This window comes from Notothenia coriiceps, unplaced genomic scaffold (assembly GCF_000735185.1).
Source record: "Notothenia coriiceps isolate Sejong01 unplaced genomic scaffold, NC01 NC01_scaffold00017075, whole genome shotgun sequence".
Taxonomy (NCBI): domain Eukaryota; kingdom Metazoa; phylum Chordata; class Actinopteri; order Perciformes; family Nototheniidae; genus Notothenia; species Notothenia coriiceps.
In genome coordinates, this window is record NW_011349776.1 from 470,635 (window position 1) to 483,134 (window position 12,500).

Consider the following 12,500-nt stretch of genomic DNA (forward strand, 5'->3'; position numbering starts at 1 on the left):
CGGATAGAGAAGTCAGCGTTTTCCTGGGAGACCTTCCCACTTCACCAGCTACTACTATCTTAATCTGGTCTCCATTACAACCACATTTATCTAGATTGCATCAGGTTGCCCTTCTACAAATCTCTCAAAGCTCCCATCATATGATAGTTAACACACGGTGGGCATTTTGCTGAATAGCTCCTGCTGTCCCTCTGAATGACTCGGATTAACGCAGTCACGTTACTTTCAATTTACATGCAAGTCCATTCAAAGGACAGGTTTCGCTTTGTGTTAAAACAATTCCAATTTAGCCCTTCTGGATAATGTGATTTTGGGCAATCTAAGTAAGATGTTCCCAATCTTTCACTCGACACGCAGTCATGCTCAGTGGACAAATCTATTAGAGGCCAGACACTATACTGTCCCATCAATATGCAAATTCAGCAGAACTGGAAATAAGCCTATTGGTTTTGACAAAATGATATTGTCGCAGAGATGCAACTCAGCAAATGAGATGGAGGAACGAGGAGGGGTGCAGACACAGAGGTGAGGTGGATGTATGGAGGGGGAGAGGGAAGACAAAAAGAGAGACAGGAAAAGAGGGAGGGAGGAAGAGAGAGAGAGAGAGAGATGCAAATCCCATGGCAACAGCAACCAGAAAACAAGTCTAAAATAGGGGGCAGTGTCCGCTATTACTATAGCAACAGGAGAAAAGCACATTCACTCAGCCTTGGGATTTGCTGAATGGAGAAAAACAAAGATATAATCCTCACGTAATTAAAATCGACAGTTATTACCACTAAATCAATTTGCATCCGCCAGCTTTGTCTCACTAAATTAGCCTGGGAAGTAAGGACTCTCAAAAGTAGCCAATAATATAATAACAGTGAATAATAAGGGGATGAATATCTTATATTATTCAGTTATTCAGTGTAATGGAACATAGCCTATTAAATTAAATCCTATATATATATATATAATAAAGTAATTAGACCGCATACCTATGATGACAACGTAGAAGACTATATAGAAGTTATAATATTTGTATATGAATAGACTTCAGAGAAACTCTATATCTTAAGTGTATAAAGACATTCACTGTCATTGTGTTTGCTCAACTGTATAATCAATCAGACAGACTCATTACCACAAGCTGTTTGGTGAAAGTGTTACACAAAAAGCTTTTCTCAGCTTTCAAAGCTGCAGCACTCATATCCACGCCCGGTTTGTTTACCTGAACCATGTGCACAGTCTGCAGTGCAGAAAAAAATATTACAACCGAGTGATGCTCTGCCTTGCCTACCACCGACCAATCAAATTTTACATGTAGCCGAATCCAACCAATGACAGAGCCGCGGTCTGAGCAGGAGCAGCCAATCGCTCTGAGCGTAGACCACTGATGCAACGGAGATGCAACAGACTTCTAACTGAACAACAACGTCTGTTGTGAATTAAATAATACCCCTATCAAAACAATACCATGCCAAATAAAGTACATAAAGTAAGTCTCTGAACTGTACTGGTGTGTGAGAGAGTTGTGGTCACGTAAAGCAAGGTTATCAGCAGCTAATCAAGCTAGGAAACAAATGTCACTGTCCCTACTTCTCCGTTGTCTCTATAGCAACAGCGGGTTATAGGTAAAACAAACGACAACGCGTTACATAATGTGATTACTTTCAGATTACCACTGACTGAGTTACGAAATATACAACAAGTCTGACTTGTTACTTCACTTTTGCTTGGAAAAGTCCCGTTTCATAGAATTATGAGCCAAAATGTGTTACTCCTCTTACTAAACGCGTATCTTTTAAGTTTTTTAACTAGTCTGGGGGACCAAAATGCTCTCCATGGACCATTATCTACTGCACACGGTAGTTTTGTTTCAGGGCTTATTTTCCATTTACTTTTTTCCGGTTATGTTTCCTTTTAACTCATCGCAAAGGTATAAGCAGCACCACCACCATGTTGTGGCTGTATTAAAACAAAACTTTAATAAATTGCAAATAAACCTACTATATTAAATGTACGCTCGGCTCTACTTTTGAAACAGGCATTAAGAAACAGTAACTATTCTTTCGAACGGAGAGTTTGTGGGACGTCCTTCGGTGACACGCTGAGGCAGGGGGCGGAGGGATCTGCTCTCAGCAGCACGCTCTGCCTGGTGACGCAGTTGGTTGCTAGGTGTGAATGAACTGATGCTTTCTCACAATTAAACAGCTCCTCAGTTTACAGGTCGACCACAACAAAGCAACAACTAGTCCTTTTTTGCGGATATTCCGAGCCAAAAGATGGCTCTTTGAACTCGTGAAGTTTTCGGACCCGTGAATAAACCGTGCCTTGCTTCAGCAACGCACCTCAAGTGCTCTACCTTTTTTTCTGCAAGAATGGAGTAAGTCAAACTACTCGTTATTGATACAGCTGTGTCAAGTTTGTTTTTGTGTGGTTGTTTGTGTGTCTCCAGAGGTCCGTTATTTCACTGGTTTCTCCGCTTTAAACATGTTTTTATATATTTATAGACTATTTGCCTGAATATCCAATGCTTTTTAAGAGCGTTGCATCGAGATTTAAATCAGTTTTGGGTTATTTTGCTAACAGAGCGTTTGAGGATTATTATGTAAATGTGTAGCCTTCATCCTATGTTATGTACACTTAAGATACAGTAGCAGATTAACCTACATCCACTTTCAGATTCACACCTTGCCAAGTTTGCATTTAGATACCACATTATTGTCACCTAAGCTGTTTAGCTGATCAAACATGTGATTATTTAAAAGGAACACGGGATTTGTAGCAGTTGATCTGCAATAATCCCATTTAATGCTCAGGTTGTCTCGGTTGTCTCTCACTCAAGAGTTACTGTACTATTGAGCTTCTTGACAACAGTTGGGCAGCGTCACTGGGTCCCACGTGCTTTGAGGGCGTCAAGTGCATTTTTCAAAGCTCAAAGGACTCAGCTATCACTTGTGTATCACTGACTGTGTCAACTCCAAGGGTTAGTTTTGGAAATAGTTTGTTTTCAATTTTATTATCATTAACATTTGTTTTGTATGTTTATGTTTTGAAGAGTTATTAACCTTATTGCTCAAAACGCCACGATTATTTAATGATGACCTTCAGAGGATTTCTTAATTGTGACACCTCCTTAAAAAGCAGCATCTGAAAAACTTGCTAAGTGCAGCAAGAGTGACATTCCTGATTCCCAGTCGACGAAATAAGTTGTTGTCTTTTTAGCAGCATGTCTCTGATCCATGTTTCTGTTTACCTTCCAGGTTTCATTATGCACACCCTGCCCTGCTCTCTGTGGCCCATCTGTCAGACGCTGCTTGCTCTCAGCATATGCTTGGACTTGGACTGAATCAAAGCACCATCAGACAATATGATGGCAACATCAGCTCCTGTTTGGAAGACTCTTCGTGTCTACCCGGCAGACCCCCTCGCTCTCTCTCACCCACAGGCTAACCACAGCCAATCACAGGGGTACAGGGGGGAGGTGTCAGAGGAGACTCAGCACTTAATTGGTGAGTTGCAGCGAGTACGCTTTTTTATATTTTTCCCCGTTCCAGGTGGGATCGGCACTGCAGCACATTCGTCCTTCTCGAACAGTAAGTTAAAAACTAGCTACGCCTAATACGTTGATGAGCTACAACTATCATTTTAAGAAATCTGGCTTTGCATTTACAGATTATGCAGATAAAAAAAACAGCTACCTGCAGTTTGCTATTTTTATAGCGTTTGCACGAACTAGGTTATTTAGCATCTAACGATTGCAATTTTTTCCTCTCCTCGATAGGTGATGGTCTCACTGGCTGGATGACGGAAGAAGTGGATTTCTCCTCGTACCTCCCAAACCCTCCTTCCCCTCCCTCCTCCACCAATGCCTCCCTTCCCCCTTCACCCCTTCAGAATGATATCCAGGTGCCCTCGGACTTGGAGGTCATGACCTCTCTGCTGCAAGAGGAACTGGCCCAACTAGAGGACTACTTCCTGTCTGAACCACTGCCAGAGAAAGGGCCGAGGCTGGGAAAATGGGACAGGGGTCCACTGCCGACGGGTCCTCAGCCGTTCACTCAGCTGCCATACGCATCATACTCCACGTCCAACCAATCGGAATCCAGCCCACTTCTTGTTACCCTGGCAACCGGTGAACTGGACCTGCTGAGCATCTGTGGCGGGCCCATTGGGCGATCCAAAATTCCAAGACACGCCCCGTATAGCGTCAGTCGCCCCACCGGGTGTGTGAGGAAAAGAGTTCCTGACGGGACAAGGTTCCACGAGGGCTATGATAACAGTTTGTTGAGTTCCAAAGGAAGTAACTCAGGTAACTCGGCCGTGACCCTCACCGGTAGCTACGACTGTGTAGAGGACGAGCAGCTGCTAGGGAAAAGCTACTGTCTGGGTAGTGCAGTCGAGGTCAGAAGATGTGCCGCTCTACCAAAAGACGAGAAAAATTGCTGTTTCAGTCAAGATGTCATAGGTGGTTCCAAAGTTGTCGGCGGTGGATTTGGTTTTGGCGTATCACTTGATGTCCCGCACAAAAAAGAGGATCTGCTGATGTATAGCATGAGGGAGGTCGGCGGAGTCACCGGTAACAACGAGGTGCTGAATAATATCAAAGCTAGCATGGAGGTCACCAAAGCCTCATGGAAGACAGAGAGCAGTGAAGGTTGTTATCTTCCAGCAGCACCGCAGTCAGAGGCCTTTCATAGCTTCTTAGGCAATATCAACGAACAGGTGAAATCAGAGAGTCTACGGATAGGGCAGCATGATTTGCACTGTAATTTCCTGGAGGATCAGGGCCCAGAGTGTCTTTTAATGTCTAGGGAGAGTCTGAACATGGAGTCTCCGTGTCACAGACAAGCATGCAGGCTAAATGAAGAAGACCACTGTGCTTTAAACTACGAAGACGACCTCATTCCAGGTGAAGGCGGCGAGCGCAAACAGAAGAAGAGAGATCAGAACAAAACTGCCGCTCACAGGTACGTTTTCCTTTCTGCGTTACAAAAGACACTTTTTTAAAGATTATTTCACAGGTCAATTAATGTAATCTGTTTTGCTTAACGCAGGTATCGCCAGAGAAAAAGGGTGGAGCTTGATACTTTGGAGGGACAGTTGCATGGCCTTGAAGGGAGGAACCGGGAGCTCCGGGACAAGGCAGAGTCGGTAGAACGTGAAATCCAGTACGTCAAAGACCTGCTGATTGAAGTTTACAAGGCCCGCAGCCAAAGGCTCAAGCAGGACACAACAGCGTAACACCGAGCTCCTGCAAGTATATTTAAAGAGGGCGTAGCAGGGAAGATGTGGCGCCTTTTTGTGTCTTTAAGATTGTCCAGAAGTGAATGTTTGAATTTTTTTGAAATGCATGCTTTGCTAACGTGAATTATTTTTGACAGTTAAAACCAACACTTTATCCGATGCGTCCATTGCTTTCGCTCTCTCTAATCACTTGAGCCTGCACTGTGGCATTGCAATGCTTTAAATGACAATCAATTAAAAAAGATATTGCACTGCGTGGATCTACTAATTGAAGTACAGTTATTTCTGGGAAAGTACCTTTTTTTCATTATGCGGGTTTAATCATTTAACAGCCTTACATTTGAATTGATGTCAGCAATAGAAATTCATATTTTTTTCAAATTTACAATAACTGTACTATACTTTTTAATAGTTGAGGTTGTTAAACATGTGGTTGGTGTCACTATGTGAAACTGCATCGCTTCCTTTTTGATTTCATCTTTTAAACCAAATACTTTTCTACAATCATTTTCTCGCATCGCTTGTACAGCAAATGTTATTTTAACTGCTTTGAATATTTTAAAATACTCGAATTGGGCTTGAAGATGTATTGACTTTTACAATTGCGGCTAATGTAAAGAAGAGCACAAAATAAATGTATTCAACCTTAACTATTGGTTGGCAATTTTAATAAAGTTTTTGGACAATTTATTTTAGGGGTAGGTAAGAATGGAGAAACCAGCTCGAGTGCGCTAGAATTTGAAACTACGCAGCCGAAAAAAATCTGCCCCTTCCTTCAGACTTTCAGAGCCCCTCCTCCAACACACACGAATCAGCATTTCAGGGAATATAACAAAAAGTGTTTCTGAAGTGACTTACCTACCCCACCTTTAAGGTTAAACAAACCAAAATATTTATTTGTTTGAGTTTTTTTTATGTTTTAAGAATGTAATTCCTTTTTTTCTTATTTATTTTACTGAATGTCAAACATTTAGATTTTACCCTGCTTTGTTGGAAACATTATTTCGTCCACTGTATTTACATTTGTATTTTTTTTCCTGATATTTGCATTACTTTGAATGTAACAAATGACTCGTTTTTTTCCAAATTATAAATTTGTGACCAAAAAAGTTGATCAAGTGATACTGTTAAAGGAGGAAACTGAAATGTGATTGTGTTTGTGCGGTATTTGTATAAATGTCTTCTATTGCAAATTATACAATCTACTTTGCAGCTCAGGATATGCAATCTGTCCTCCTGTCTTATGTCAGTGGATGATCCAGGCAGACTTCCATACTTCATTGTACACGCTAAATATTTCAGTGCTACTGGCGTACAGGTTTTCCTTATGTAAAAAAACCATTTTTCTTTGTATAATATTTTAACTAGTGGAGTTTTAGCAGCTTCCCTCGGCATGTTTTTCCATAAACGGAGTAGAAAATGTAGATTTCAGAAGATGGGGATTGTTTCTCTGAAGTGCTTGTTAAGGCAATAACTTTTATAGGCCTCTGGCTGATCTGCACTAATTTGTAAGAACTTTTGTATGTTCAGGGAGTAGAGTGTGTTACTTTGTCGAAAGTTAGCTCAAAAAGAGTCATTAGGATGTTTGTTCAGGCTTTTGTGTTAGCTTTAGTGTAAGGGAATTGTGTATAAATTATTTTTCAATTTGATTTGTTGCTAAGCAAATAACCACTACAATTACTGCCTATATCGTTATATATTTTTGCATATTTATTTTAAGACAATCATGGATATGAAAGTTCACTTTTAGAGATGTATTTATCATGTGTATTTTTTGTAGTTTTTGGCAAAAAAGGTATCTCACTTTGTTCAACCAGTCTGCGGTGTACTATCAACTCCCGATTGTTAAAACCAAAAATGTTATGTTCATTTAATCATATCTGCACATTTCCTTTTTGTGACGTAAAGTTTTTTTTCTTCTAAAAGAAATAAAGTGTGGCTCGAAGAAGCGGTCCTTTGTGTTCGTCTTCCTTTTTCTGTCCGATTTGCGAAATTGACTAGAAATTACATTTACCTGCATCAACTTTAACAAGTATCATAAATTAAAAGCTCCCGTGTAATTCTTTTTGGAACAATTCGAGCCGTTTTAGGATTAAATATAACAGATTAGTTCAAACCTGCAGGCCGGGTGGACGCCGGCACGCGCTGCTGTTTGATCCGACCCCGCGGAGCATTCATATCGACTACATGATTTAAAAGAATTCAAAACAGTATTATCATAAGTATTATTTGTATTATTATTATTATCATCTGTAGTTTAGTGTTAAGTCTAAGTTGCTGCAAAAAGAAAACAGTTACAAAAATGTATTCAACGTCTTTCGAAAACTGCCTGCTTGTTAAAGCGATATTTTACTGTCAGCGGCCCGGCAGTTCAATACATCAAGACGATTTCATTTAGAAAGAAAGCAATCGATTGAGCCTCCAGCTGCCCGATAACCCGTTTTGCCTTAAATGTCTTTTAATCCGTGCATGAGACGAAATACTCTGTACGGTCAATTCGGATAAGGAAACACGACACTTTATATCATTGGCTTCCTTTACAGACTTAAATGTTGTTTTTCAACTTCATCCCGTAAAAGGTTGGTCTCTGGCTTATTCCTGTCCCAGCTGGACTACGGTGACACCATTTATAGATTTGCCTGTCCCACTGTCTTGGCCAAACTTGACCCACTCTACCATGCTGCACTGCGTTATATATCAAATGCACCCTATAGGACTCATCATTGCACACTGTATAGCCTAACTGGATGGTCCTCACTCACTATGCGTAGGATGCAGCATTGGTTTTTATTAATGTGTAAAGCCATTTTAGGAAAGCTTCCACTCTACATATGTGCCAGATTTGCTCCAGTTTGTGACTTTTACAACCTCAGATCCAGTGCCTGGATACGGTTCCAGGTTCCTGCTGTGCGGACTGAGGCTGGAAAAAGGAGTCTCTTTTATTATGGTCCTTGGTCTTGGAATGACCTTCAATCACGCCTCAAACTGACGGCACTTGTCTCTATAGCCTGTTTTAAATTGAAGTTGTCAGAAGTCCTTACCACCAGCTGCTCTTGCAGTAATAAGTAGTGCCTTTCTTACTGTCCTAATATGCACAATGTAGTAACTGCTTTTTCGTCTTTTGTTGAACAGCGCCCAATATCACAGAATGTTACATTGTCCTCAAGTGAGGACTTTCACAAGTTTGTACAGAATATACAGTAATGACAATACGAAACCCTCTGTCCGTAGAACCCTCACATCAGTACAAGGAAAAACTTCCAGAGAAAACCACAAGTTATAAAGAGAAAAATGGGAGAAAACCTCAGGGAGAGCACAGAGGAGAGGATCCCTCTNACTGGTTTTCGGACCCCCCCATACCCCCCCAATAAAGCAAAAATGCACGTTTCAGAGTGGCCTTTTATTGTGGCCAGCCTAAGGCACACCTGTGCAATAATCATGCTGTCTAATCAGCATCTTGATATGCCACACCTGTGAGGTGGGATGGATTATCTCGGCAAAGGAGAAGTGCTCACTATCGCAGATTTTTTCAGATTTCAGAACAATATTTGAGAGAAATGGTTATTTTGTGTATATAGAAAATGTTTTAGATCTTTGAGTTCATCTCATGAAAAATGGGAGCAAAAGCAAAAGTGTTACGTTTATATTTTTTGATTGATCATTAAAGTGTTCTCAAAGCTGGTAAAGGTGCAGCTAGTCTGAATGACTTTGTATACTGCAGGGTAGCTTGTGAATTTACTCCCGGTGGAACTAAAGTCAGATTTAACACTTGATTATATTTCACATCATTCATCCAAATCTGTAAAGTAACTAGAGGTATTCAATCAAAGTAGTGGAGTAGAAGTTCAAAGTAGCATAAAATGGAAATACTCAAGTAAAGTACAAGTATCTGAAATGTGTACTTAAGTACAGTAGGCCTACTTTAGTAAATATATTCTTGCTTAATTTCTGTGAAATTTCGATAGGCCTATTTGTTATGTTTCTTACAATGTTTGAACAAACAATATCATTAAATAAAAACATTAAATAAACTATTGTTTTATTTGAACACAATTTCAGCTGTGCCAACAAAGATCTCAATTTATAAAAGTTAGTTTTTTATTCCATCATTTTGATTCTTTTTTTTCCAAAAACACTAGAAAACAACTCTAGGTCTGTATTTCTCTACGGCACACAGCAGGAGGAAGACTTATAGTAAGGTAAGGAAGGAGAACATTTAAGTCTGCCCTTATTCCTAGACTGGACTCACTTCCAGCTGTCTGATGAGCTGCTGATAGTCACATTGTGGAGGTGCATGTTGTGAGGCCTGAACAAGTTTCTTACTGGCATCCAGGGATCTAAGGACCTTCAAAGGGATAGAAAAGAAAGTTACTAACAAGAATATTTGTATACATGCACAAAGCCATGACAGGTAGAACGCAGGTAATAATAAAAGTAAAACAATTGTATGAAGGAATGAAAGAGAAAATACTGATAGTAATAAAAGGGACATTCAAATAAAAATATTGTGGCTTCTTTTTTTCCATAAAGAAACTATTCATACTTGTTGCTTTCTTTTAGTAATTAACACGTGACGATTCCAAATAGGTAATTTTAACCACATTCTTAAAGAGGTAAGAGCCTCATTGTAATGTCATGATCAGCAAACTGACTTTACTGTCGACATCGTCCCTGCTATAACCTGTTTATTTCTTTACCTGACGTACTGATTCCTGCTCGCTGTACAGGCACAGGGTTGCGATGGCAGCTTGCCTCACTGCATTATGGGAATCCATGCATGCGGCCCTCAGAAGTAAGCTGCACATGTCTTTCTTCGACAACGAGGAAACAGCGCTGTCACCCTTCACCAGGTTTCCCAGGGCTGCACAACAGTGGCGCCGTGTGAGGGCGTCGCGGTCGTTGATCAGAGGCGCCAACATGGCCGCCGCCCTCCCTGCGTCCTCCATCCACCTGCGCCGCCCCTCATCTTCCACTCCCTGTTCTGCTATAGTACCCAAATCACCCTTACCGAGGTGAAACTTGTGTTCCTTCTCTCTGCCCCTCCCTGAAGTGTCACTGCCCTTTCTATTGGACTCTTTAAACCCTGCCCCCGCTGCAATATACCCCAGCCAGTTCCCCACTGCCCGGCAAGCCATCCTCCGGACAGGCATGCAGGGATCATGAAGACAGTTTATCATGCTTTTGAAAATGTCAGGTTTCAGTGTAGGAGGCCTGAATGGATCCACGTTTCCTATCAGTCTGCAAGCGGCAGCCCTGATCTGGTCACAGGGGTGAGTCAGAGCCTGGTGCAGTGCCGAGGCTTCCAGGTGAAGCTGAATGTGGGCGGGACAACGGGAACAACGGGCCACTAGAGACAACAGAGTCAACAGCTCCACGGCAGAGTCCCACAGTGTGTCTAGCTGCAGCAGGTCAGAGAGCAGAGAGCTGGCAGTTCTGCTCAGCGGAGTCTGACCTGCAGAAAGCTGGATGTCCCTGGGTGGCGCGAAAAAAACACAAGCAGATTTTCCGAGGCGGGAAACAGAGCGCTCGGGGTCACACAGGAGCAAGCGGCTCAGCAGGGACAGAGGCAGCTCTAATAGCGGATGAGGAAGAGATTGAATAACCTGCCAGAAAACACAAAAAACAAAATCACCCAGACAACTCGTCACAGATCAAACAGCCGACAACAAACAATGTTTTCACCAAAGCACATTAAGATGTGGAGTAGCGTGCGGCTGATGTGAGACTATTGCAGTGTTGCATCAGAGAATTATGTTTTGTCAGTGAGGTCTTTATCGGAGCATGGTGAAGGCCCTCACCTGCAGGAGGCTTTCAACAATACCACAACTGTCATAGAGCTGTAGGATTGTGGCCATGGTGTGTGGAGGCGGGTCCAGGGCGAACGGAAAGCACAACAAGTGGCAGCTCAACACCGACAGGCTGTCGTCATGTCTCTCGAGACTGCCTTCAGCAGACAAATGAAGACTGCAGGGTATACGGGATGTTGTTGTTAGCTGCAGGCGTAGTAGCGTTGCTGCTCTAACTTCAGTGGTACAAATATAAAGGGTAACACTAACCTGTCAGTGCCCAGCAGCAGACCAAGGGTGTACACACATTTTGATCCACACTCAGAAAGCAGAGGGATGCATGAGTATGGATCCTTGGTGAAGACAAACAGAGCGATAGAAAGGAAGTCATCCAGCCCTGATGTAAACAAATAAATACAGATGTTTAAAGACTTAAGTGTTTTTTTTGTTATATGAAGGGTCAATTAGAGGCATATATTTACCATGTGTTGAACAGAACCCTGTGTCTGGTGTTGTCTTAGCTAGTGAGGTTCCAATCTTTTTCCATAAATCCAGAAACAGTACTGGATCTAAACATGAAGGCCCAGAGCTATTATCGTGCTGTTAAAAGAAAAGAACAGGCAAATCTCAGATCAAGAATTCCAGGTCTATCAAATTGTTTTCATCACATACAGTAGTAGTAGTAGTAGTAGTAGTAGTAGTAGTAGTTGTCTGACCTCAGTGAGTGTATCTAAGAGTAAAGACAGGAGGCCATCACAGAATCCCCAGCCAGAAGGGAGAGGAGGTCGGGGCTGACGAGGCACAGGAGACAATCATGGATCATTTTAAAACTTGCATAAAAAAACGGTCAAATTTCTGCCAAAATACTTCTCACGGGTTTAGTACCTCATATGAGTCCAAAAGCAGATTTTTCAGCAGAGATGTTAGGATATCCATATCAACTTTGACATCAACTTCGTGTTGCGTAAACAGAGACAAAACAGAGGCAGCCAGCGTCTAAGAAAGAGATCACAAAATCAACAGTGTATAAAACGGACAAGTCAAATCAAGCAATCTGATTGGTTCTTAGCCGTGATATACTGAGCGTATACCACGGGTAGAATTGTAAGTTACTTTTCACAACAAGTCAGTATCCCTCCGCCTCTGAGAAAAACAGTATACAGTTGGGCTGAAAAGCAAACTGCTTGCTTCGCGTCGGGCCGAACCACGCCCCTTAGCTGTGATATAATGAGCATATACCACGGCCTGTCGTGAGCTATTGCTTAAATATACACACATTGACTTCAATACTTACTGCCAAAGGAAGGAGGTTTGGTTGAGTGAGAATTGTGATGAAAGGCTTGGTGAGGTCTTCCAGTCTACAGTAAGAGAACAGTCGATGAGATTCTGACTGATGTATGCTAGTTACTTTTATACTTTTTTTTTATGTGTAATCCGTTAATAACTGTGTAATATATACCTGGCTGCTAAATCCTTAGAACT

General features: G+C 41.7%; 2 protein-coding genes across 3 annotated transcripts in view; one reads left to right on the forward strand and one right to left on the reverse strand.

Annotated features, from left to right (window-relative positions):
* Positions 1–2,152: 2,152 nt before the first annotated feature.
* On the forward strand, positions 2,153–5,992 carry atf5a (activating transcription factor 5a). The gene is made up of 4 exons (XM_010776628.1): positions 2,153–2,368; positions 3,249–3,497; positions 3,770–4,955; positions 5,043–5,992. Exons 2-4 carry the CDS (start codon positions 3,356–3,358, stop codon positions 5,227–5,229), a joined length of 1,515 nt encoding a protein of 504 aa, XP_010774930.1. The 5' UTR covers positions 2,153–2,368; positions 3,249–3,355; the 3' UTR covers positions 5,230–5,992.
* Positions 5,993–9,256: 3,264 nt separating this feature from the next.
* The window catches only part of stk36 (serine/threonine kinase 36 (fused homolog, Drosophila)), a 9,778-nt gene continuing 6,534 nt past the window's right edge, over positions 9,257–12,500 (reverse strand). For both annotated transcript variants that reach the window (XM_010776631.1, XM_010776629.1), the window contains exons 13-20: positions 12,313–12,376; positions 11,904–12,014; positions 11,735–11,809; positions 11,501–11,618; positions 11,289–11,415; positions 11,031–11,196; positions 9,930–10,835; positions 9,257–9,577 (exon numbers count right to left, since the gene is read on the reverse strand). In XM_010776631.1, the coding sequence (XP_010774933.1) occupies positions 9,467–9,577; positions 9,930–10,835; positions 11,031–11,196; positions 11,289–11,415; positions 11,501–11,618; positions 11,735–11,809; positions 11,904–12,014; positions 12,313–12,376 (1,678 nt within the window). In that variant the 3' untranslated portion in view covers positions 9,257–9,466. The remainder of the gene's footprint in view (positions 9,578–9,929; positions 10,836–11,030; positions 11,197–11,288; positions 11,416–11,500; positions 11,619–11,734; positions 11,810–11,903; positions 12,015–12,312; positions 12,377–12,500) is intronic.